Source organism: Natrix helvetica (assembly GCF_964273705.1).
Source record: "Natrix helvetica genome assembly, chromosome: 5".
Classification (NCBI taxonomy): Eukaryota; Metazoa; Chordata; class Lepidosauria; order Squamata; family Natricidae; genus Natrix; species Natrix helvetica.
The window spans coordinates 45,131,136-45,155,119 of record NC_138551.1 but is presented as its reverse complement, the minus strand read 5'-3'; the positions used below and the strand labels follow the sequence as shown (position 1 = coordinate 45,155,119).

General features: G+C 39.6%; 1 protein-coding gene across 1 annotated transcript in view; it reads right to left on the bottom strand.

Moving 5' to 3' along the window:
• Positions 1–15,185: 15,185 nt before the first annotated feature.
• Positions 15,186–23,984, bottom strand: part of DGKG (diacylglycerol kinase gamma) — a 136,643-nt gene continuing 127,844 nt past the window's right edge. Inside the window, 2 exon segments of the mRNA XM_081954472.1 lie at positions 15,186–21,416; positions 21,419–21,461. Coding sequence (XP_081810598.1) covers positions 21,160–21,416; positions 21,419–21,461 — 300 coding nt within the window. The 3' untranslated portion in view covers positions 15,186–21,159.

Below are 23,984 nucleotides of genomic sequence, written 5' to 3'. Positions count from 1 at the left end.
AGAATCTTGAATGTGTATACTTTGGGGGTACTTTTTCCTTAACTTGGCATCCAGTAATTGAAGTCTGTTATACTGCCTAGGAATTATGGGCTTTCATCTCCTATATACCTAGAGAAAAATGATGGTGAAGTTTAATATCCAATGTGTATGTTTTTTTAATCACACAACCATGAAAAGTGTTTCTATTGCAGCATTAATTCTGAATAGGTAGCTATTGCCTACTCACAGCTACTACACATTTCAAGATTAGCTCAAAATAGGTGTGGTGCCCATGGAGATTAGGCACATAGAAATTGCACTGTATGTATGGTGGCTTGAACTGCCCCTTTCAGTAAAAGAGTTGCCTTGAGGCATATATTATATCCACTATACATGCAGGGTGGGTTCCCAAATACCACCTGTAATGTGATCTCTTTAGTAGCTTAGCATGTTATTTCCGGACATATAGGCTTGTAAATAATGATTTATGGCTTAGTGCATTGAGCGAACACATCCAGTTGTGTGTGTGTTTTTAAATAAACTATGGCCAAAGAAAAAAAATTGTGTAAATCTAATCTTGTTCTCTTCTGCGTGATTGCTAACGCCTCAGTTCAGTGTGAGATCTGAATCATCGTCTCTTTGGTTACACAAAGACAAAGCTGCCTTCAGAAAGGCTAGATGGTGAGATTGTGTCTCCTAGCTTCACCCTTGAATTGCATAAGCCATACATATGCAAAAGCTGAAAATATATTGACTTCCATGAGGCTGGGAATCGCAGTGGCAATTTACCATTCCAGGTAAATGGAGACCTGCATGTTGCGCTTTACGTCTTGGTAGCTAGAGGGTGAGGAGGAGGAGTTTTGCATTAGGATATGACATAAGGCATGGCTCCACTTTTCATCCATGCTTTTAATCCTCCGTGTGGATTTAGAAGGGGCTTATGTATCAACACTTTTAATGTAGCCAGCATGTCGGGAATATAAAGAATACATTGGGGGTGGGGGTGGGGAGGATTTTAGAGTGCATTTCAGTTTGTGTGAGCTGTAAATGAATCCAGATTTTAAAAAAATACTAATGACAGGTTTGGCTTCAAAATGTGAATTCACATTGGTATCTGAGAGGGGCGGGGGCGGGGAAAGCACGCTGTTTAAAATGCTGTCACCAAGTAGAAGTGCTGTGCAGAAAGACAGGAATATGGATCAGATGTCTTGCTTTGCACTCTCATCACTAATTCACCAATCATATCCTCCTTGTATCAAATTGCAGGACTGCAGCTTCAGCCAGTAAGTTGCACGTCTGCTGAATCAATAGACTGTGAAGGAACTGGATGGTTAGAATATCAGCTTCCTCACCTGGAACGAAAAGGGAACCACTTTCCCAACTAAAATAACATTGGAAAGGCAACGTGAAAGTATCATTGCTGAACAATTTTGATAAAATGGTGACACAGGAAAGAGGGGGCATAAGAGTTTTGGAGTCTACAGAAAAAGCGTAATCCAAGAAGAGACTGGTGGTAGCATAGATCTGAAGTTGGCAGGCGGGGATGAAACTTGCAGAATTCAGTCTCTGCAAGTGGAACCAAAGAGCCTAAAAGTGTAGGCCCAAGCAAAACCATCAAGGGAAAACTAAATGAAGCAGGTCTATCTCTCAATGACTTAATGTTCCTCTCAGGTCCATGTCTCTGTGTTTCCCTCCTGACAACTATTTCATTTGTGGCTTCATAAAATTTGATGAGGTCAATCTCAGCTGAAGTCACTCATATAAGCAGTTCCAGTGAAAGCAGCACAGTTAAACTGCAGCAAAACTTGAATTGGGGCCAGTTCTAATTCATGTCTGGTGTCAGCTGATCTCCAGGCAGACAAGGAAGCAGAGCAGCTTGTTACCAGAATGAAGAACTTACTTACTTACTGTCTCTTTCTCCCTCCCCCTCACTGGAAGCTTATTTTTGATGGAACCTTGGATTTGAATATATTTTTGCACAATGTGGTCCAGTAGAAGCTTGATTAAAGAGCATGCGTATCTCCTGAAGCACCTATCTTATGTGGTGAAATTAGCACATATAATTAACAGCTGCATTTTCTCCTCTAGCATTCTTTCCCAACTTAACCACTGACCAGTATTTCCATAATCCTTTGCCAGTGTACTTCTTGGAAGTACTATCTGGAAATGGGAGTCATAGTCCAGCACTTCTGGAAGATGCCAAATTGGGAATTCTGCACTGTAGATTCAGAAATCACAATCCATTCAATTCATTTTTCGGGCAAGATCCATAATAGACAGTGGCATGTTTTATGCTCCTCTGTCAACTGAGTTAAAAATTAAAGAAAAAGCAAGCCATGGGAATTGGGGAGAGACACTGAAATTGCAGTAGCATCTTTTAGTCTACTGACCTCCAGCTGCATTGGGATTACAGGCACTACTGAACAAGGACTTTGCACTGGTTCAAAATTTGCCCCAGGCTTCTTTGATCAGATGATGTTCATTATTTTTATGAGATGAATTAGCTTTTCTTTCATTTTTTTGCAGTGCTATTGACAGGAATTCTTTCTTTCTCCCTCTTTCTCTGTTTGCAATGCTCAAGTGAGCCATTCTTTTTCAAGGCAGATAACCATGTAGCTTAGTGCATTGCACGATGGCTGCTTCATTACGGAAGAGAAGAAGGAAACTCTTGACAATTTGTGTTGCTTGACTGCAAGAATCTGCAAACAATCAAAACAGCCTAAACTTGGCTGCATTTTAAATAGCATCCGTGGATCCTGCCTGCTTATAGACCTTATCTCCCATTTCCCTTCCTAGTTCCAATCACAAAAACAGCAAGGAGTCATAGCCACAGACAACAGCCTAAATTGATGGTGCCATATGGATTTATGACTTGGCTGTGGCATAATCTACCCATTGTTTATTGAATAAACCATAATCTGATGAATTTGCACAACACACTAGTTAGATGCCATTCATACAGCATGCTAAATTAAAACTAAACAGAATACATTATGGTTGCATGCTCTAGCCATAGCTAAGAAATCTGAAAGAACAACATGTATAATTTTTGGTCTGTGTTTTGGCAATTTCAATCATCTGCCTGGCAATAATATAAAGCAAGTCCTTATCTATGCTATCCTTTTGTACGACTCCCCACAAGTCAGATTGTTCATGAATTATGATTGACAGATTGCCATGTACGAGAACCCAGCATTCTTTTTAACACACAAGTAGTGTTATACTTTCTCATGCTAGACCAGCAAAAGAGTTCTGAATTATTTTTTTATGAGTCTTTTCCAAGATATTCTGGCCATTGGACAAGAAGATAATGTCCTGGTTGGGTTCCTACATTCTGGCCAGTTGGTGGGATTTACAGAAAATAAATTTCTTTGCAGTATATGAGTATCCAAATGTGTGGTAGACGAATGGAATGCACACCCTACCCTGCCCAAGCCTAGTTTATTAGCTGGATAGATGGAAGAAAGCAAGCAGTTCTTTCCCCTTAATATCATGCTTTTTTTAAACTGAAGCTTTGCAAGACTCCTTCAGAGGAAGGGGAAAAAACGTGACTAAATATAGCGCCTCTTTAAAAATGGCTCTAAATTTAACAGAATACTTTTCACATGGATTTTTTTTCTTTTGGTTTTTCTGACATATGAGCTTTCTTGCTGCTGCCTTTTATTTTGGTTCTCCTGGAGTGAGGGAAGGCATAGCTTATTTTTAAATCAGAATCTCTGATTTATATAGCCTACAATGACTTAAATCAGATTTTGAAGATGAAATGTTCCTAAAACATAAAAATTAAAATCTATAGCTTTTGCCAAATGACATCAGTACTGGAGCTGATTTGTTTGTCCCATGCCCTTTCACTGGATTTCAGCTTAGCTAGAATAATCTTTGTAGGTATTAAAATTACTTTAAAATATATGTAAATACTTTAAAATATCTACATGAATCTAAGGGTGTATATACTGTATAGGTGTGTATATATTCATTTATACACACCTATGTAGCTCATATTCTGATGACTATAATTATAATATGTTCATCATTTGTTTTGTAAGTGAAACCAGATTTTAAGTGGAAATGCATTATTCATTACATGTAGGTATATTATTACAAAACTGTTGCATATTTTCCAGAATTAAGCATATGCATTTGTCACAGAAAATTATTAAAAAGATGCCTATGTATCATGGGTTATTGTGAACATTGCATAGTTATCTTATGTTCAATTCTTCACAGTTCTTAATCACAGATCATGGTTTCCCAATAGTTTAAAAAGTTGTCTATACTTGGAGCACTTTTCATTTCCAGTTAGCACTAACTGGAATTTGAAACTAACACTTCCCATTAATTTCAAATTCTGATTGGTGTTAACTAACAATGATAAGGCTTCAAACCAGCATGATACAAGAATATCCATTGAAAGAGGAGTAGTGAGAGACAGGGATCAGATAGTGGCACTTACATCCAGGTTATCTTCTCATGACATCAATCAGATTAGAGCTGGAAAGGAACCTTGGAGGTCTTCTAGTCCAACCCCCTGCTCAAGCAGGAGACCCTATACTATGCGAACGTGGTTAAAAGCTAACATATTATTGGATAGTAACACTTCCTTGTACATTTGAGGAAAGACTACAGAAATGTAGGCCTTATAACTTTATTGATTTTTTAGCCATCCCAAAGCTATTTCTGTGGTTTGAAAATAATGTATTGAATTTGGAAGATAGCAGGTCATGGAAGAAATGACTATAAGAAGTAGAAAAGGCCACTTTGGATTTATCTTGATTAAGGAAGAACAGCATATATTTTCTCTAGAAAATATACAGAGGCAACCTAGATGAAATTCCAATATGCTTCTATATCCAGCTGTTAGAGGGAAGGTTTCCATGTCTGGATTATAAACTTTCTAGAGTGTCTGGGTGATTGAGATTGGAAACAAATTAGTGGATTAAACCAGTAACCTCCAACCTGTCAGGTTCTAGATGTTAGATTACAGCTTCAATTACTTTCGGTAAACACTCATGCTGACTAGGCTTGATCCAAGTTGGGCTCTAAAAACACTTAGCTGTTGCTGTACTACATGGACTCTTGGAAGTGGCCCAACAGGATTTTCCATTATTCTGGTATCCTGGTATGCTACATACCTGGCCCATCAAGATATGAGGAAGCACCTTAATTCAATGACAGAGGCTAGTGTTTGCATGCAGGAAGTCCTGGGTTCAATTCCTGATATCTCTGGATTGATCTGGAAAATATTTTTTCCTGAAATTCTGGTGAATCAATATCAGTCAAATGCAACCATACTGATCTATGTGGGCCAGTGAAGGACTAAGGACTAAGGAACACATAAATAAACCATTTTTAAAAGCTCAATTTGTGCATAAGCTATAATGACCTTTTTCACACATAATACTTTCAATATATTGTATGGGTTTGTTTATAATAATTATAATAAATAAACCACATTATCGTTTAGTGTGATGTGTAAACAGGGTGAACATTACAGCTACCTGTGAATTGGCATTATAGAAACTGTTGTTTATTTTCACATCAGATTTTTTATCCTTGGAAAAATAGAGGCAAAGAAAACCTATTCAAGGGATTGTATTTTGACCCTTGTCTGAGGAAAACCTCAACATGATTTTTTTGGGGGGGAGGGGGCTGATATTTATTATTACATCAGATTTCCAGCTTCATTACTATAATAGATTATGATGTATTTGTTTTCTTAATATAGACAATGTTTTGATACTCCAAAGTATTAATTAATATTTAAGTATAAATTAATCCTATTGGATTATTTTATAATCCATGCCAAAAAAGTGAACTATATGCAACACAAAACTATAGGAATGAGGCTTTGCTCTCAGTATACTTGAATACAGAGCAATATTGGTAGGATCAATTAAAAAATATTTCTGCTTTTTTGCAGCAGATGTCAGTTGTATCAATAGACTGATATCTTTTCATGCCATCAGAAAACCTCTCTTCCATTTTCTGTAGTGTTAGAGTTCCTGGGCATCTGTCAACAGGTGAGCAATGAGACTAAAGCTAGGTAACCAGGCTTTAGCCCTGTAGGATTATTGACAGATCAACAACCACAGACAAAGCAAAAGTATGTTCTGTTTGAAAAAATACACTTATGGCCTGCTATTATAAATTGGAATCAACTAAGTGGGGATTCTTATAATGAATGTTTGATTTATGGAAAAGAATTGATCAAGATTCAAATATCACTGAATAAGTATTAGCAGATCAAAGGAGATTCATTATCAGAAATAAAATATTCAGGGATACAGAATACGTTCAAAGAAAAATGTGAAAATGGAAGACCTCAAAACTATAGACTAGCAGAAGAAACTCAGATAACAATTGTAAATGTAGAGGAAACAGCTAAATTGAGCTGTAGTAATGATAATTTGGAAGAAGTAATAACAGGACTGGTACAAGTCAGCATTGAAACAATATATGAACTAACACCCTGACAAGAAGAATTAAGACAGAAAATTATGTCATATGCATAATTATCAGAAAGATAAAGATTGCCAGCATTGAATGTAGTGCCCCCCCCAAGACCTAGTACCTATAATGAAAGAGGTGAATAAGATGCTTGAAAGGATTAAAATAACATCTATTGAACAGATCAATCAGCTTGCCTACAATATAGCAGTAGTGATAAAACCAAAATCAAAATCACATTCAATCCCAAAGTGGAACATCAGACTAGAAACCAAAATGAGGAAATTAAGATCAGATGCGAGTAATCTAAAGAACACGAAAGAACAAAAATTGGAGAATGTAAGAACCAATACAGCTCTAATAAAAAAAATACTACCAGAAAAATTAAAGCTTTGGAAATCATACAGCAATAAATAACAGCAATAGCTAGAAAAATTGGACACTATGAGGCTCAAATCCACAAATTTAGGCAAAATTAGACTCGAGGTGATTCTTCCAATGATAACAGAAATTCGGAAAATGCAAAAACAAACAAAAAGGAACCATCCAGTTTTAGAAAGATCTATAGGAAACTTGAAATATTACAATAAAAATGCTAGATGGGTAAAAGAATTTGAAGATCAAATAAGTAAACATCAAGTGGAAGAATTAATAATAACAGCAGAAATGGTTAAAATTAAGTGAAAAGAACTTAAAACTGGGCTTCTTCTGGAAATGATCGATTGCATGGCTTTTGGCTCACATATCTGATTAACCTATAGCCAAACAGCTTAATGAAATATTGCATAAAGGTGACATCAGTGATGCTTAATAATTGGTAAAATGTATCTGACTCAAAAAGACGCAGAAAAATGGACAACACCAGGAAACTACAGGTTGATAACATACTTGCCTACAATGTTTTAATTACTCATAGACATCATATAGGGCAAAGCCAAGATTGTTTAGCAGAAAATAACATCCTTTCTATAGAACAGAAAGGAAATAAAAGGAAAAGGAGAGATGCAAAAGACCAATTTCTGATTGATAAAACAGTTCTGAAGAATTTCAAATGCTGAAAAAACAATTCACATATGGTCTAAATTGATTATAAAAAAAAGGGTTTTGATTCATTATCACATAGTTCAATCACCAAATGTTTGGAAATAACTGGTGTCAGTAAAAAGAGAATGTTTACAGAAAAAAAAACTAATGAAGGAGGCAAAATTGCAGGTTGGAAATGAAAAAGATGCCATCAGAACAGGCATCTTCCAGGGTCAATCAGTATCATCGTTATTATCTGTCACTGCTATGATCCCACTTTAAGTGATTTTGAAGAAAACAAAGCTTGTCTGTCAAACAGCACAAAATGCTTCCAAAAATCTCATATTTGCTTCATATAGATCAGTGGTTCCCAATGTGGGGCCCATGCCCCACAGGACGGCAATCTGATTTTTAATGGGGGCAATTTTAACCTTGTTTAAACCAAGTTGGTGGCCTTTTAGGCTTCCTCCGTGTGAATAGAGTTCACCTTTTGAGTAAACTAAGAATGAAGTGTCACCGGGAAGGGGGGGGGGTTGAGGGCATCAGGATTTTAGAGATGCTTAGGTGGGGGGGGGGTGGCCAAAAAAAAGATTGGGAACCACTGATATAGATAATCTGAAGCTTTATGGAAAATCAGAAATAAAAATCCAATCGACAAATACTGTAATAATTTTTAACACAGATATAACAATGGAATTTGGCCTAGAGAAGTTTGCTTCAGTAGCAATAAATTAGGGTAAAATCACAAGTGGTAATGGAATTAAAATGCCATCAGGAGCTGTTAGAATGACGCTTATGAACATCTAGGTATTCTACAGTTAGATAACATCAGGCATGGAGAAGTTAAAAAGTTGATCAGTAAAGAAGGCAAACATTGAACAGTGGAAATGCCATCAAAGCCATCAAGACCTGGGCAATTTCTGTGATAAGATACATTGCTGGAATTATTAACCAGCACAAGCTGAACTGAGTCCAGGAGAACTCCTGAGTTATGGGCTGGTCTGAATGGGTCAATGCAACCCTGTCCAGAATTAAGGATGACAAAAACTCGAATCCTGAGGCTCCATACACCCAAAGCCAGGGTCCAGTCAAAGTTTGTTTTTCCAGATCCCTACAGCCTCCAGGCATCACGAGAGGATAGAGACAGCATCACTTGAGTCGTTAGTGTAATATTATGCATTTTATGAAAATGAATAGGGGGTTGGACTAGAAGACCTCCAAGGTCCCTTCCAACTCTACTATTGTATTGTATTGTATTGTATTGTATTGTATTGTATTGTATTGTATTGTATTGTATTGTAATAGGATCTAGTTTGATTGGGATGACAGCCCCTACTTTTTATATTACCCCTTGTATTTCTAGTACTTACCCAGGTTTATTTGATAGTTCCTTAGGCTCAATAATTTTGCTAAAATGTCTTTCAAATTTTCAAGCTGTTATGTCTGCTGTTATGTTGGTCTGTTACCAACAAGGCCCCCCTCATTAATGAGTTGATCTCAGAGGGGGAGCTAGACCTTGCAGGGATAACGGAGACCTGGTTGGGCCACGAGGGTGGTTTACCCCTCGTGGAAATGTGCCCACCAGGTTTCCGGGCATTCCATCAGCCCCGGGCCCGGGGTAAGGGTGGTGGGGTGGCGGTGGTTATTCGGGAATGTTTAGAGCCGAGGGAGTTCACTGTCCCTCAGATACCCGGGTGTGAGTCCCTTGGTGTGAACTGGGGCCCAGGGAGGCAGTGGGGCTTGCTGATTGTATACTTGGCTCCTCGCTATGCATCAGCAGCCCTGCCCGAGCTCCTCGAGCTAATCTCAGCGACGGCAGTTGAGACTCCCAGACTTTTGGTCATGGGGGACTTCAACTTGCCGTCGACGGGAGCGGCTTCCGAGGTGGCTCGGGAGTTCATGGCCTCCATGACGGCCATGGACCTGACCCAATTAGTTCAGGGCCCCACTCACGAAGGGGGCCACACACTGGACCTCATTTTTGTATCTGAACAGTGGACGAGTGATCTGGGAATAGGGGACTTAGTCATCACGCCCCTGTCATGGTCAGATCACTCATCCCTCCGGCTGGACTTCCCTGGCGCTATCCCCCACCGCGAGGAGGCGGAACCAGACTCTACAAGCTGGTACCGCCCCAGGCACCTGATGGAATCGGACAGATTCCAGACGGAGCTTGGGCCAATACCTGTAGCCCTGTCCCGCTCCCGCTCCGAGGACCTAGTGACTGCCTGGAATAGGGCGACGACTGGGGCCTTGGACCGGGTTGCGCCTTTGCGACCTCTCCTGCGGCATCGACCCACCCGGGCTCCTTGGTTTACTGAGGAGCTAAGGGTGATGAAGCGCCACAGGAGACGTCTAGAGAGCAGGTGGAGGTCCTCACGCTCCGAATCTGACCGAACACAGGTAAGAGCCTATTTGCGGACTTACCTTGTGGCAATAAGAGTGGCCAAGCGTAGGCATTGTGCCGCCCTTATTGCGTCCGCGGATAACCGCCCTGCCGCCCTGTTTCGGGTGACCCGCTCCCTTTTATCGCAGGGGACGCGAGAGACACCCTTACAGGGAAGAGCAGAGGAGTTTGGGGAATATCTTCAGGACAAAATTGATCAGATCCGGAGCGGATGGACCTCCGTCAGTGGACCAGATGAGCCATCAACAGCGAGTCTTGAGAGACCATTCTGGGAGGAGTTTGACTCTGTTGCCCCCGAGGATTTGGTCAGGTTGCGTGGACGGCTGCGGCCCACCACATGTTCAATGGACCCGTGTCCCTCCTGGCTGGTACTGGCAGCCTGGGAGGTGACACGAGGCTGGCTTCTGGGCCTGGTGAACGCCTCATTGGGTGAGGGATACTTACCAACCGCCTTGAAAGAGGCGGTGGTGAGACCCTTGCTCAAGAGACCTTCGCTCGACCCAATGGAGCTAGCTAATTACCGTCCAGTCTCCAACCTCCCCTTCTTGGCGAAGGTTGTTGAGAATGTGGTGGCGCAGCAGTTCCCACGACACCTGGACGAATCCGACTATCTAGACCCACGCCAGTCCGGCTTCCGACCCAGGCACAGCACAGAGACAGCCTTGGTCGCGTTGGTCGATGATCTCTGGAGGGCCAGAGATAGGGGTTGTTCCTCTATCCTGGTCCTATTAGACCTCTCGGCGGCTTTTGATACCATCGACCATGGTATCCTATTGCGCCGGTTGGAGGGGATGGGAGTCGGAGGCACCGTTTTGCGGTGGTTCGGCTCCTACCTCTCCGACCAGAAGCAATGTGTGTTGACAGGGGGGCAGAGGTCGTCCCTGAGGCCACTCACTTGTGGGGTGCCACAGGGGTGGGTCCTCTCGCCTCTCCTGTTCAACGCATATGTGAAGCCGCTGGGTGAGATCATCCGTGGTTTTGGGGTTGAGTACCACCTGTACGCTGATGACACTCAGCTGTACATTTCAACCCCAAACCACCCCAACGAGGCTGTCGAAGTGATGTCCCGGTGTTTGGAAGCCGTCGGGTGCTGGATGGGGGACAACAGACTCAAACTCAACCCCTCCAAGACCGAGTGGCTGTGGATGCCGGCACCTCGGTTCAGCCAGCTGACACCATCGCTGGCCATAGGGGGCGAACAACTGTCCCCTGTGGAACGGGCGCGCAATTTGGGCGTCCTCCTTGATGCCCGGCTGTCAATGGAGGACCATGTGGCAGCCGTGGCAAGGGGGGCGTTCCACCAGGTTCGCCTGGTGCGCCAATTGCGCCCCCTACTGGACCGGAGTGCCCTGTGCACGGTCACTCATGCGCTGGTGACGTCTCGCCTGGACTACTGCAATGCCCTCTACATGGGGCTTCCCTTGGGACGCATCCAGAGACCTCAGCTAGTTCAGAACGCAGCCGCGCGGGTTATCATGGGGAGTACACGATACTCCCACGTAACACCCCTCCTGTGCGAGCTGCACTGGCTACCTGTGGCCTTTCGGGTGCGTTTCAAGGTATTGATTACCATCTTTAAAGCGCTCCATGGCATAGGACCTAGTTATCTGCAGGATCGCATCCTACCACACACGTCCCTACGACCAATCCGCTCACACAGGGAGGGACTCCTCCTGGTGCCATCCGCTAGGCAATGCCAGCGGGCGACACCTAGGAGTAGGTCCTTCTCTGTGATGGGCCCAACCCTCTGGAATGACCTCCCCCCCGACATCCGAACTACCACCGACCTCCGCTCCTTCCGTCAAAAATTAAAGACTCACCTGTTTCAATCAGCTGGCCTGGCACTCTCTTAGTTTTGTCTCCCGGGGATATATTTTAATTGGGTTTGGGTATTTTAATTGGGGATGTTTTTTAGGGTTTCTATAGTATATTTATTTCTTGTACAGTCTTATCTCCGCCATCCAAATGTTTAGTATTTAATTGTTTTATATTATTGTATTTTATCTGCATTTTATTTGACTGTACACCGCCCCGAGTCCCTTTTTGGGAGAGGGGGCGGTTTAGAAATCCAATAAATAAATAAATAAATAAATAAATGTCTGCTGTTACCATTGTTACTGAAAATACAATACCAGATCATCTCCAGTAAACAGAGAAGGTATTCAGAAAAGTGAACGACAAAGTAAGTTTTAATATTTTGTAAGGTATTACTCTTGTGGCACTCCTACGCCTCAACCAGGGAGGCCATATTGGGTATATTGACATATTGACCCCTAGAGCAGAATGCTATCACACGGCGCATTGTAAGTGATATTATTGTAGCTGCTATTCATTCAAAGTCATTTCAAAGTCGCCGACTTTTTCATTGTAATTTTATTTGATGTAGAACTACATCAGAGAGGATTTACATAGAATCATGAGCTATAGAACAATTTCATGCAGGGAAAATACAAGATCAAGAAAAAAGGAGATGAGCAGTCCATGCTCAAAGGATATACATACATATATAATGAACAGAATTATCCTGGCTGCCTGTATTCACACAGTACACTAGGAGGGGGAGTGTACATCCATTGCAGCCTAAATGGAGAAAAGCATATTTTGCCTGAGTACATATCGGTTCCTCTGTTTAGGTGCATAAAATTTTCCCTTATGAGTTTGGGAGATGCTTGGGAAGGTAGCTGAGTGTGATAGCTCCTGCAACACAAGCGTATTTTGTGCATATTGCTTTTGCTATCTGCACTTTTGTTGTGTTATATTCAAGTGATGAAAATATATATTATAGAATTTTTCCTCACATTTCCGAGCATAACCTGAAGTGGAACAGAAGAAATCCCACTCCCTAGTTAATGAGAATGTCAGAACAAGGGTAGAATTGCTTTGAGGGAAGGAGCACAGCTTGGTGGAGAGAACATGTGCTTTGTATGCAGAGACTTGTAGATCTCTGGCATCTCCAGAAACATCTTGGAAGGACTTCCCATATAAAATCCAGGACAACTTCTGCTAGTAAATATAGAAAATATTGGGCTAGATGAAACAGCAGTCTGATCAAGTATAAACTGCTTCCTGTGACCTGCATCTAAATGGGCCTCAGTAGCAAGCAAGCAATGTAAACAGCATGGGTGAAGGAATAGAGACTTAGAAACTGAGAATTCCTAGGAATGGCATTAATAGCACCTCCCTGTAACACTGGTAGAACCTTCTGTGCACATTATACCTCTTTCACTGATATACACAAGTTTAGCAATTTGTTACTATCCAGCATTTGCCGATTTTGCTGAATATACAAAATGTTTCTACTGGAAAATATTCTTTTCAGATTGATACCGTAAGATGCAAATGCTCGCCCTGTGATTATAAGTCTGACCCGGTCTATGCTTCACTCATACAGGTGCAGAGATCAGCTAAACGGGCAGTCAACTTGCCATAGCAGTAATAATTAAAATATAAATTCTTTTATTTATTTTAGTAATCTTTAACTGAATGGCATTTATCTGTAATTCAGATGGAGGAGGAGCTTAGTTGTTTCTTTCAGAAATAGGATGCCACAGGTTAACAGGGCTATTCAATAATTCTAAAGGGTAAACTGCTTGCATTTTACACTAGGATTAACATACCTAAGGGAACTATCCATTAATAAAAAAACCCAATATTTGGCAGAGTCCTACAGAGAGTGCCAAATGGTTTTTTGCGCTAGATGAACATTTATCAAGGTAAATCATCAGGAATCAGTTTTGGTTAGGTAATATTCCAGCAAACACATGGGGTGGGGGAACACGACAAAATGTTTAGCGGGGAAGAGCTCATAGTAGATGACTAGAGATATATTGAAGGAGAAAATGAGCTGAAATAATGAGCAATATTATCTGCCCGACAAAATGAGGAACAGGAAGAAGCAGGTGTGGTTTAGTTAGGAGATACAAGATTGGCATATTATTTTGGAAGTGTGCCAAAAAATTACACTCGAAACTGCCCATGTTTTGTGTGCTGTGAAATAGTCTTTTATAGTCCTTGGCCAACATTCTGCAAAACTGTGCAGAGAATATTCATACATAATACTCCTTCTTCCTCCTATGTCTCATTTTCTATAAAGGGCTAAATCTGCAGGTGGCCAGCAGTGTGAAACCAACCTGATGACATCCTCACTGGAGAAACAATGCAGCCTTCTATTATGAATAGTGGAGCCATAGGGGAGCCCCATATGAATTGGACAGCGGCTGCATGCACAAGGTATTTGCAGCATTCACAAATAAATGCGGCTTTGTCTCCCTATGTTTTCTGCCTGCGCTGGAGATGAAGCTGGACTAATGAGTCATCACCTGAAATAACAATTTCACAGTTGGAATTCAGATCAATGGCTTTCGCGACAGCACAAAGGCAAATTCAGGATCCTGCTTGTAGTTTCTGAACCATCTTGGCTCTAGAGAGGAAACTAGAGGCATTGTTGTCTCCCCCCCCCCCGCATCTCATTGTACTTAATTTGTTTTTATTAACTGTGTGAGCAGCAGACATTAAACAGGTACAATCTTCTCCAGCACATACGTACAATACAGGTTATTTTTTTCCATTTTATGTAAAAAAATAAAGACCCAAGACGCTACTTCGGGGGGAAAAAAAGGCATAGCGCAGCTAGAACCTTTACTATTGCCCACAACTCCTGTTTTGATTCAGGCGCTTTTATGTGGGAGTCAGGTTGAAATAAACTGTACAATAAATTTGAAACTGTCACATAAGAAGCAAAGTGAGCGCCAAGCTTTTGCATACTAGCACTTATGAGTTCACGGATGACTCTTGGCTTATTCAATTAACCTTGGTGAAACAAAAAATAAAGCAAGGAGAAGCCTGGCTTATGAATTTGGTGTGTGTCTGCTTAGCAAGAAATTGGGAAATCAAATGCATATAACCTAGACAGGAGGGATTATTCAAATCAAGCCAGGCAGATGCAAAGCTGGAGAACTACATTCCTTTCAATTTGCCAGAGCAAGGAGACTAAACAGCTCTATCTACTGCCTATAGGATCTTTCTAGCCTATATTCATTCCACTGTGCTATGTTTACAATTCTATACTAAACCATGGTTTAATCAACCCATTGTTGTTTGGCCTTACACATAAAGTGAAGCCTTGTGACATACCTACTGTGGCTTCAAACAATTTATTAAACTATAAGCCAAGCAAAGTATTTTATGGTTTAAAGGGGAAGAAATGGGCAGCATGGAGTAAATGTATTTCCTGCTACACTGGAAGATGTTATATGACTGTTTGCTTGGTCTTCTTTGTATAGCCTATATATAGGTTATATATAGCTGTAGTTACAAAGATGTCACAAAAATGACATCTCTCTCTCTCTCTCTTTATTAAAGCTGCCTTTCAACAGGATCACTAAGCTGTGTTTTGTTTAACTATGGATTATTAAATAGTAGGGGACACAGAATGCACAAAGCCACAACATTATGATTAAGAATACATATAAGAGGTCTCAAGCTTAGTTTTAAATTAAAATTGAATCTGTTTGCCAGCACTTTAGCCAAGAAATGGATGGTGAGTGAGTGGTCTTTATAGATACTTTTGTTTCTAATATCATTTTGCATATAGTAACTCATACTATTATTTGATTAATAAGGGGGAAAGTAGTGTCCATTGAAACAGTATGTTTGTTAAACGTGAATGGGATTTACACATTATATTTTATCTATTTTATGCATCTTTAAAATGGCAGGCTGCATTTCAAGGACACATAGAAGTATACTAAACCTATAATTGAAAATAAATGTTTCAAGGTCAGCACAAGCCTATTGGGACAGATTTTTCTCATTGTATCCAAAATCTGCTAAAGCATGTTGAAGTTGAGAAATGCTGAAATTTGTAGTTCATTAATATCTGGTAGGTTATAGTTCCATTTTTATCATCACTGATAGTTTGTTTTATTGAATAAACCACATCTATTCATTGCACTAAGCTGTAAACCATGATGTGAAGCCCACAATGGCTTCATATAATATATTGTTAAATTCAAATTACATCATGAATTACAGCTGTGCATAAATCCAATTGTTGTGGTGTCTTAGGAACTGTCATTGAATTTAAAGATAGTTTGAAATTCAAACTTGTGGCTTATTTCAATAAAACCAGATCAGGAAGGGGGTTTGGTTTATTTACATTACTGTTGAAAAACATGATACCATACTAGTGCATTATATATGAAGGCAGAATGCACAGATTAATCACTTCTATTAAGAATTGCTTTTGAGTGTTATAGAGCTAATACAAAATGTTACTAAGTCTTGCACCGTTTACTATAAGTGAACCTACCTAGAGAATTGATCATACAACGTTTGACCACGGGCTTAAGGTTAATTAAAGAAATATAACTGTATATGAAACAAATTCAAAAATAAGATTAATTGAAATTGGTAACAAAAATAATCTATCTCTATTTACCATTTTCGTTTACATTTTGGCAGGAGAAACAGATAATCAATTTTACACAAATGATCAGTTTTCTTAATAGGACTTCCCTTTCTTCCCTCTTCTCTGGACAACTATACTTCCCCAAATCTTATTTGGAAGGTCATCCAAGAAGATGCAAGAGAGAAGGAATCTGTTTGGCCAGCACAATTTGTTCCTCAAATGGATGGATATAATTGGATGTACCCCTTACTTTGATTAATCCACAGTAAATCCATTAAATATAGCATCATATAAGCAACATAGTATTTAAGGTAGCCCACCTGGTTGTGCTCTAGGACTTAATACATCAATCTTTGAGCTGGCAGAAAAATACTATAGCATGAAACATGTTGTTCCGACAGCCAGCCATGCGAAGATGCGATGAGCTAGGACCTGCCACTAGCAATATTTCAAAAGAGGACTTAATTTGTGTCCCCCCCCCCCCAAAAGTGGAAATGCATGAATAAAGCAAGACAGAAGTCTCCCAATTGGACTTTTTCTACGGAAGGCTGATTGATGTTCAGAAAAACCTTTACTGACAGACTGTAGATCTTAAGGGGAGGTTGTGAAAAGCACTAAGGGTCTTTTTTTCTCTTCACTCTCCCAGTGAGATGGCACTTTGATTGAGAAGCACAGAACAAGGATATGGAGTAATGAGAGATCTCCCTCTTCTACTAATGATGCATGGGAATTACTTTTCTGCAGCACGCTAAAGAGCAGGGCTAGTATTCTTTTATAAGTGTTAAATCATGTACAGAATTCATTATATACACTTTGGAAAACATCAGTCAGACATTGCACGAACCGATGCTCCTGTAGAAGTCTTATGTCTGGTCTTTTCTGCAGCTCAAGGGTAAGTGTCCATGGAGGGCAGTTCCCAGAACTGGAGCAGAGGCAACATCTGTAGAGCAATCTAAAGTAGAAGATCTTAGCCCTGGCTGCATGATCAACCACAACACTGGTACGTGTGTTAGATGTTCACATGCACCTAAAGAAGGAAAACACTTCCATGCTGGAACAACTACAACTAATTGCCTTAGTACAGGCTTGGGATATGCCAAAAAAAAAAAAAACCATCACAAAGCCATGACATTCAAGAATATTTACCATGGAATGGGCATGCCTTGATTAGGGGGAAATGAGTGCTAAATATGCTTGCTTTTCATTCTTAAATCTCACCATTTAAGGTATATTTACATCTCAGGTTTATTTGCTTAAGCCATCTTATTTTCCCGTAATAAAGATGCTGATTATAACATTAGTATATGGTCTATCATAATTCTAACCTTCTTCATAAAATAAAGGTTTCCCAAATTCCCTCAGATTGAAATCAGTAGTAAACCAGTTAATATTTATGGAAATCAGTTTCACTGGCTCTCACTTTGTTCAATATTATGTTTTCATCTATAGTAAAATCATAAGAATTGCTGTAATTCTTTGAATTGCCTAATATCTAAAATCCACATCCTTTTTGCTTTCTCATTATACTTAACTAACATCTGGCTACAACCAAATCTCAAGGGGACACAAAATTCCTGCTGTGCTATTTTTTTTTTACTTGGCAAGGCTTTAGTCTGCAACTTCTGGCAGAGATAGTTTCTGAAAAAATTCTCCTTATTTGTTTTCTACTATACATTCATTAAACTGAACCAAAACCAAACAGCAAATCAACGGCAGAAGAAAAGTATATTTAAGAAAAGAGTACATGTTGTACTTGCGTCATGGATATTTTGATCATGTTGGTTAGGAACCAAAATTGAAAACAAGCAAAACATAAAAAGAGATGAAGATATTTGGAAGCAAAGTTGCTTACAAACAGGTAAGCAGAGCAGAAAGGAAGTGGCGCTATGGAAAAAAAGAACAGAAGAAGGCAGAATTATGAATACTAGTCAATGAGGTATTTTCTGATCCAGTAATAATAAATAATGCATACTCTATAGAATTGTGCCTCTCTAAGATGGATCCCATAGATGAAACTCCATAAGTGGGACTCAAAAATTCCTGAGACCAAATTTTCAAATGTAAGAACAAACCTTATCTAGTATTTCTTCTACATTGTACCTCTTTCACAACCTTCATGGTGCTGTCAGACATCTGAATGGATCCCAGTTGCAACCTTTCCAAAACCATAGGTATCGTAACTGCAAATACAGGATGTCTATGAAAAATACAGTTATACTGTATATAGATGCCAAAGTCTCCACCAGATTTCCTAGTTGAGGCAAGCTCTAAATAAAATCAAATGACTTCATTTAGAAAAACCTACATTAACAGAAAACATACTGTATGTCCTCCTTATTTGAGCGGTTAAGTAAATAAATGGATTTGTGCCATTTACTCTTTTCAGACTTCTAACTCAGAGATGACATGCCTTTGTCCTGGATTAAGGTAAAAGAACCTTCCATGCAACAATGAGAATCAGTGAGTATAATTTTCTTCATCTGAATTTAAAAGTATTTAAAGTAGTCAGTGTTCTTAAACTAGAATCACCAATTCAAAATCATGGAAAGCTACCACTTGTAGAAGAAGCTTACATGAATTGTGGCTCTTTGATTAACATTTTCCTTCTGGTGTTATAATAAACATGTGTGTCCATTTGTTAGCAATTTATCTTTTTTGAAGAATGGTACTGTTGCAAGTAAATCAAACCTTTCTCTATTTTCATCTCTTAGCTTCTCTTGAAAAAAAAATCTGGTGATCACACAGATTGGCAGTTGTGATCTACTGTATATTTCAGACTATAAGATGCACCAGTGTATAAGATGCACCAAGATTTAGAAGAGGTAAGTAAGAAAAAAAAGTTTTTGTCCTCCCCGGACCCCAGGAGTGCACTGAAAGCTTTGGCAGGGCTGGGGGAAGGCAAAAATGCCCATGTTTTGCGAAAAACGGGTGGAAAATGGGCTGTTTTTCACAAAAACAGAAGTGTTTAAGCCTTCCCCCAGCCCTGCTGAAGCCTGCAGAGAGCTTCTGCAGGCTTGGGGAAGGCAAAAATGCCTCAGTTTTTGCAAAAAACAGCCTGTTTTTCACCTGATTTTCATAAAAATGGGATGCGGGGGTGAGGCTTTGGGAGGCCAAAAATGGCTGTATTCGGTGTATAAGACGCACCAACATTTCCATGCTCTTTTAGGGGAAAAAGGTGCATCTTAGACTCAAAAAAATATGGTAAATAGTTTTTCATAACCTGGCACTTTTTTGTTATATTAAGACATCATGTATTTTGGAATCTAAAATGAATAAAGAGGAACATGATGTTAGCTGTCAGGTTATACTATTATCTGATTGAACAATGTTAAAGAAGAACTAGAGAATATGAGGTATTTATTTCCTAACTAAAATATGCCATTTTAGTCTTTTGCATCTATGAATTATATGCACTGCACTCTAATATGTGCTTATACAAAATTAAATCCTATTGAGGTTAGTGGGACTTATAGCAATAGCACTTAGACTTATATATCGCTTCACAGCCCTCTCTAAGTGGTTTACAGAGTCAGCATATTGCCCCCAACAATCTGGGTCCTCATTTTACCCACCTCCGAAGGATGGAAGGCTGAGTCAACCTTGAGCCGGTGAGATTTGAACTGCTGAACTGCAGCTAGCAGTCAGCTGAAGTAGCCTGCAGTACTGCACTCTAACCATTGTGCCCCCTTGGACTTAATTCCAAAAATGTATATAGGATTGCTGGTTGGGTAGTTTTCTGTTGCAAAAGCCAATGTATGGGATGAAAATTAACTCATTAGTTTGACTTCTGAGTTTGCTTACATTTTATTATAATATCAGTGGCATATAAATGCCTGCCCTAGAATTTAATGCATATAGCTCTGCTCCTGATCATATATGCAGGGTTTTGTAGACATCTAGTATTTTCAATTACTTAAATCAGCCCCATAATGAGATAAAATTTAAAAGGAATCCCATCTTAACTGAAATTTCCATAGAAAAGCTTTAAAATATGTGTATAAAATATTTCTGGGGTGAAGTTATACTAACCCTATATATGAAAAGAAAATTTAAAAAGATTAACTGGACACTGGAATTGGTATCAAACCTGAAGGTATCCCTAAATTCGTGGAGGTTATAAAACGTACTCATACATTTAATATAACCTGAGTTTTCCTTTTCCTTCCAAAGGAAGTTCTCACTTTTACTCTTTATTTTCCTCTGATGAATTTGGCTTCTTTGTGGCAAACTTTTTGTGAATTCCTGTGCCTCTGAACGCTAACTGCAGGTTAGCTGAACAGCTAACCGATTTCCACTTTCTTTTAAAACTAAAAGTTATGCCTGGAACTAGCAAGGAGCCTTCTTGTTTTAGAGTTGGAGAAAAATAACATTTCTCTTCCTTTCCCTTTTCATCTCCCCCTGTGTTTTCTAAACTTTGAAAAATAAATAGCATGTCTTATCAAGTTTGGTGACCCAAACAGTAGTAAAACAAAATAACACTTATCTGCTTACAGAATTTCTTAAAAATAAATAAGCTAAGTTTGGTTCCTTGCCAAATTTGATGCTTCAACGGGTTTTTTTGTTTTTTGGGAGGAGGGTTTCTACAGAGTTTAAATAAAATGAAAATTCTCCTTCATTCCATCTGGAAGGCAATGTCAGACATGCTGTTTCCATGTCTGCTTGTTTGCTTTCTGATAGGACTGTATAATTCCAAGGCTGCCCAGAGCAACTCTCTTTAGCAGAGTCTCAGATTTTACCACAGGCCAACCAGAGCAGTGAGAGCTTCCTCTTCTTGGGCTGTGGTATTATGGAGGGCAAAAATCCTTCTGAATCTTCAGTGTCAATGCTATCCCAGCCAATAATATTTAGAGAAAGTGGCTATGTGTACATGGATATAGGAACCCACACTGCTATTTCAGTTTGGCTGCCGAATGTCAACCCTGTTATTTTCTACTAAGAGTTCATAATGCTGCCTCCAGACTGATGTTTCCAAAGCAGATTCAGAAGCCAGGAATCTGGAGGGATTAAGATTTTTTTTTCCTGCAGACCTTCTCTGGGTGGTTGCCACTGGAATGGAGAACTGCTGCTTCTGAAGGATGTTCTTTGCTTGATTGAAAATTAGTCTCGAGTTCGGTTTCTTCTCCTCAGGAAGAAAAAGCTGCTCTTTTGGGGAGGTCCTAACAACATTGGCACTTGGCTTTTGTGGGTTATTTTAATCTGGAAGCAAAGGGATAGAAGCCAAAGTCACAAAATCATGGAAATGAAAAGAGCTTTGGAGATAATTTGGAATAGGAAAATCCTGTGTTTCATACAAAATTACAGTGCAGGAAGCAACAACAATAACTCTGATAGATGCTTATCCATCTTGTCTCAAACATCTCTAGCAAAGGAAAGCCTACTATGTTCTAAGGCAGCCTATTCCACTTCACACATTTATTTTTAGATGTTTCTCCTCCTATTTAGCTGAAATCTGCATCCCTTTAATTTTGACTCATTACGCTGTCTTGCAATCTGGAAAGCTTCTTCACCTGTTTCTCAGTTCTTCAAATGTTTAAAAATGGCATCAAATTTCTCCTTATATTTTCTTCAGGATCCAACTCTTTCAACCAGTTCTCATAATATAATGATTAAGTGATTGCTCTTTCTAGACAGAAACTATTTCAAGGGACTATGGAAAGGGCAAGGATTTTCTATTAGCCGAGATAAGCATTAACTTATCAAATAGACATTGACAATCCCTGTTGTCAATGTCTACTTATGTTATTGCTGCTACAAGGACTGGCTTCAACAGAAGACAAGCTGTTTGGAAAAGCTAAATGAAAACAATTACTTCACACATGTCATTTATTTGCAGAGGGAGGAAGTGGTATCTACTGAATCTACTGCTCTACTGTTTAGAGCATGTAGCCTTGCTTTTATATGATATCATTTTGTTGCAGAGTCCCCCAATCTGATGATCCCAGAATATTGTAATAGGGCTTTTATAATCTCTTTTCAAATGGCAATGCAATATTTCCCTAGAGTACATGAAGCAATTGTTTTGCAGCTAAAGAGAATATCCATCTTTTCCTACAATCACCTAAGTGTGGCATAAAACCTGCCAGGTGTCTTGCTCTTCCTGATCTAAAGGCCTTTTTTCTATGACCAGTACCAAGTAAGATCTGGCTCACAGATACACCCCCACTCCTGTTGCTTCAGGGAAAGACAGAGCAAGTCTGTTTAGTTCTCTATGGCAAATTTAAAAAGAGTTTCTTATCAGGCTGAATTGGAGATAGCACTGAGACTTTTCAGCCATTAAGCCTTATGAATGGCGGTGGAGGCAGCAGAACAGGTCACCTTCTCCACCACAGCCCAAGATGAGTAATAGGCTCTCCAGAAAGGCACATCCAGCATATCTTGCTTGGCCAGTCAACTATCATAAGGTGAGATCCACAAAGCAATGAGAATGTTGGGAAGTGGCATGTGATTCAGAAACGGAAAACCAAATCCTAGATATCTTCAAATTATTGGCACAATTGGCTTTAGGAAAATGTTTGCCTAAAAGACTGAAATATTATCAGATCGTTAACTCCTGGAACTGGCCAGCTATTAATTCTGTAACAGAAACAAAAAAAAAGCCCATCTGCCTGGTGTATGAAAATAAATATTTCAAGAACTTTTTTTTAATTTTACTAGTAGTAACTAATGTATATAGGCAGTCCTTGTTTAACAACTGTTCATTTAGTGACTATTTACACTTGTGATGATCTCAATGAAGGGGACATATGACCAGTCATCAGTTGTGGTCATTGCAATGTGCCTGCAGTTCATTTGATTGTGATTTGGATGCTTTGTAACAAACTCACAATTATGACATTTGCAGCATCCCTCAGTCACATGAGCATGATTTGCAATCTCTCCTGCCATCTTCCCACAAGTGAAATCAAAGGGAAGAGGAATTTTTGCTGCATATAGAAGAACATATATATGGCTCAAAGTTGAACAGTGGAGAAGTCAATGGGGAAGCTGACAGGAAGTCAGAAGTCATGGTTGTGTGAGATTCTTACTTAATGATCGCATCCAGAGATGGCTGGAACTGCTATCACTAAGCTGTATGATCAGTTGATGTCAAACTTTGATTGCATTGCTTAGTTCTGATCCAATTACCATCATTGAGGACTACTTGTATATACAGGAATTCAGAGAGCTGTTGTTTTCAATTGGAATACTTCTCTGACAAGATATTGTTCTATAATACTCATTTGCATATCAGAGAGGGCAATTTATGTCACATATTGTTTTTCTCAGAGTCAGATTGGTGTAATGGTTAATGCATCAGGCTAGAAACTGGGAGTCTGTGAGTTCTAGTTCCTTCTTAGGCCCAAAGTCAGCTGGTTGACCCTCCGTTCTAGGAACCAGGCAATGACAAACCACATCTGGAAACCTGCCAAGAAAACTGAAAGGATTTGTTCAGGCAGTTGGCAGGAGTCAACACTGACTTGAGGGCATACACACACTCACAACACACATTATTCTTGTATGCAACACTTCCTTTGATGTTCTGAATACACTGGATAGGCTGAAAGTACACTAATTGTATTTTTAACTATCTTTAGAATACTACCAAGAGGAACAACAGTCAAAGATTTCTCTCCCCTTAACTTTTATTTTGTTTTGCCTTACGATACAAATGTGACTGTCACGGTTATGAAAAAGTCTGATAATATGACATCGAAGAGATCTGAATAATCTTCCCCAAAC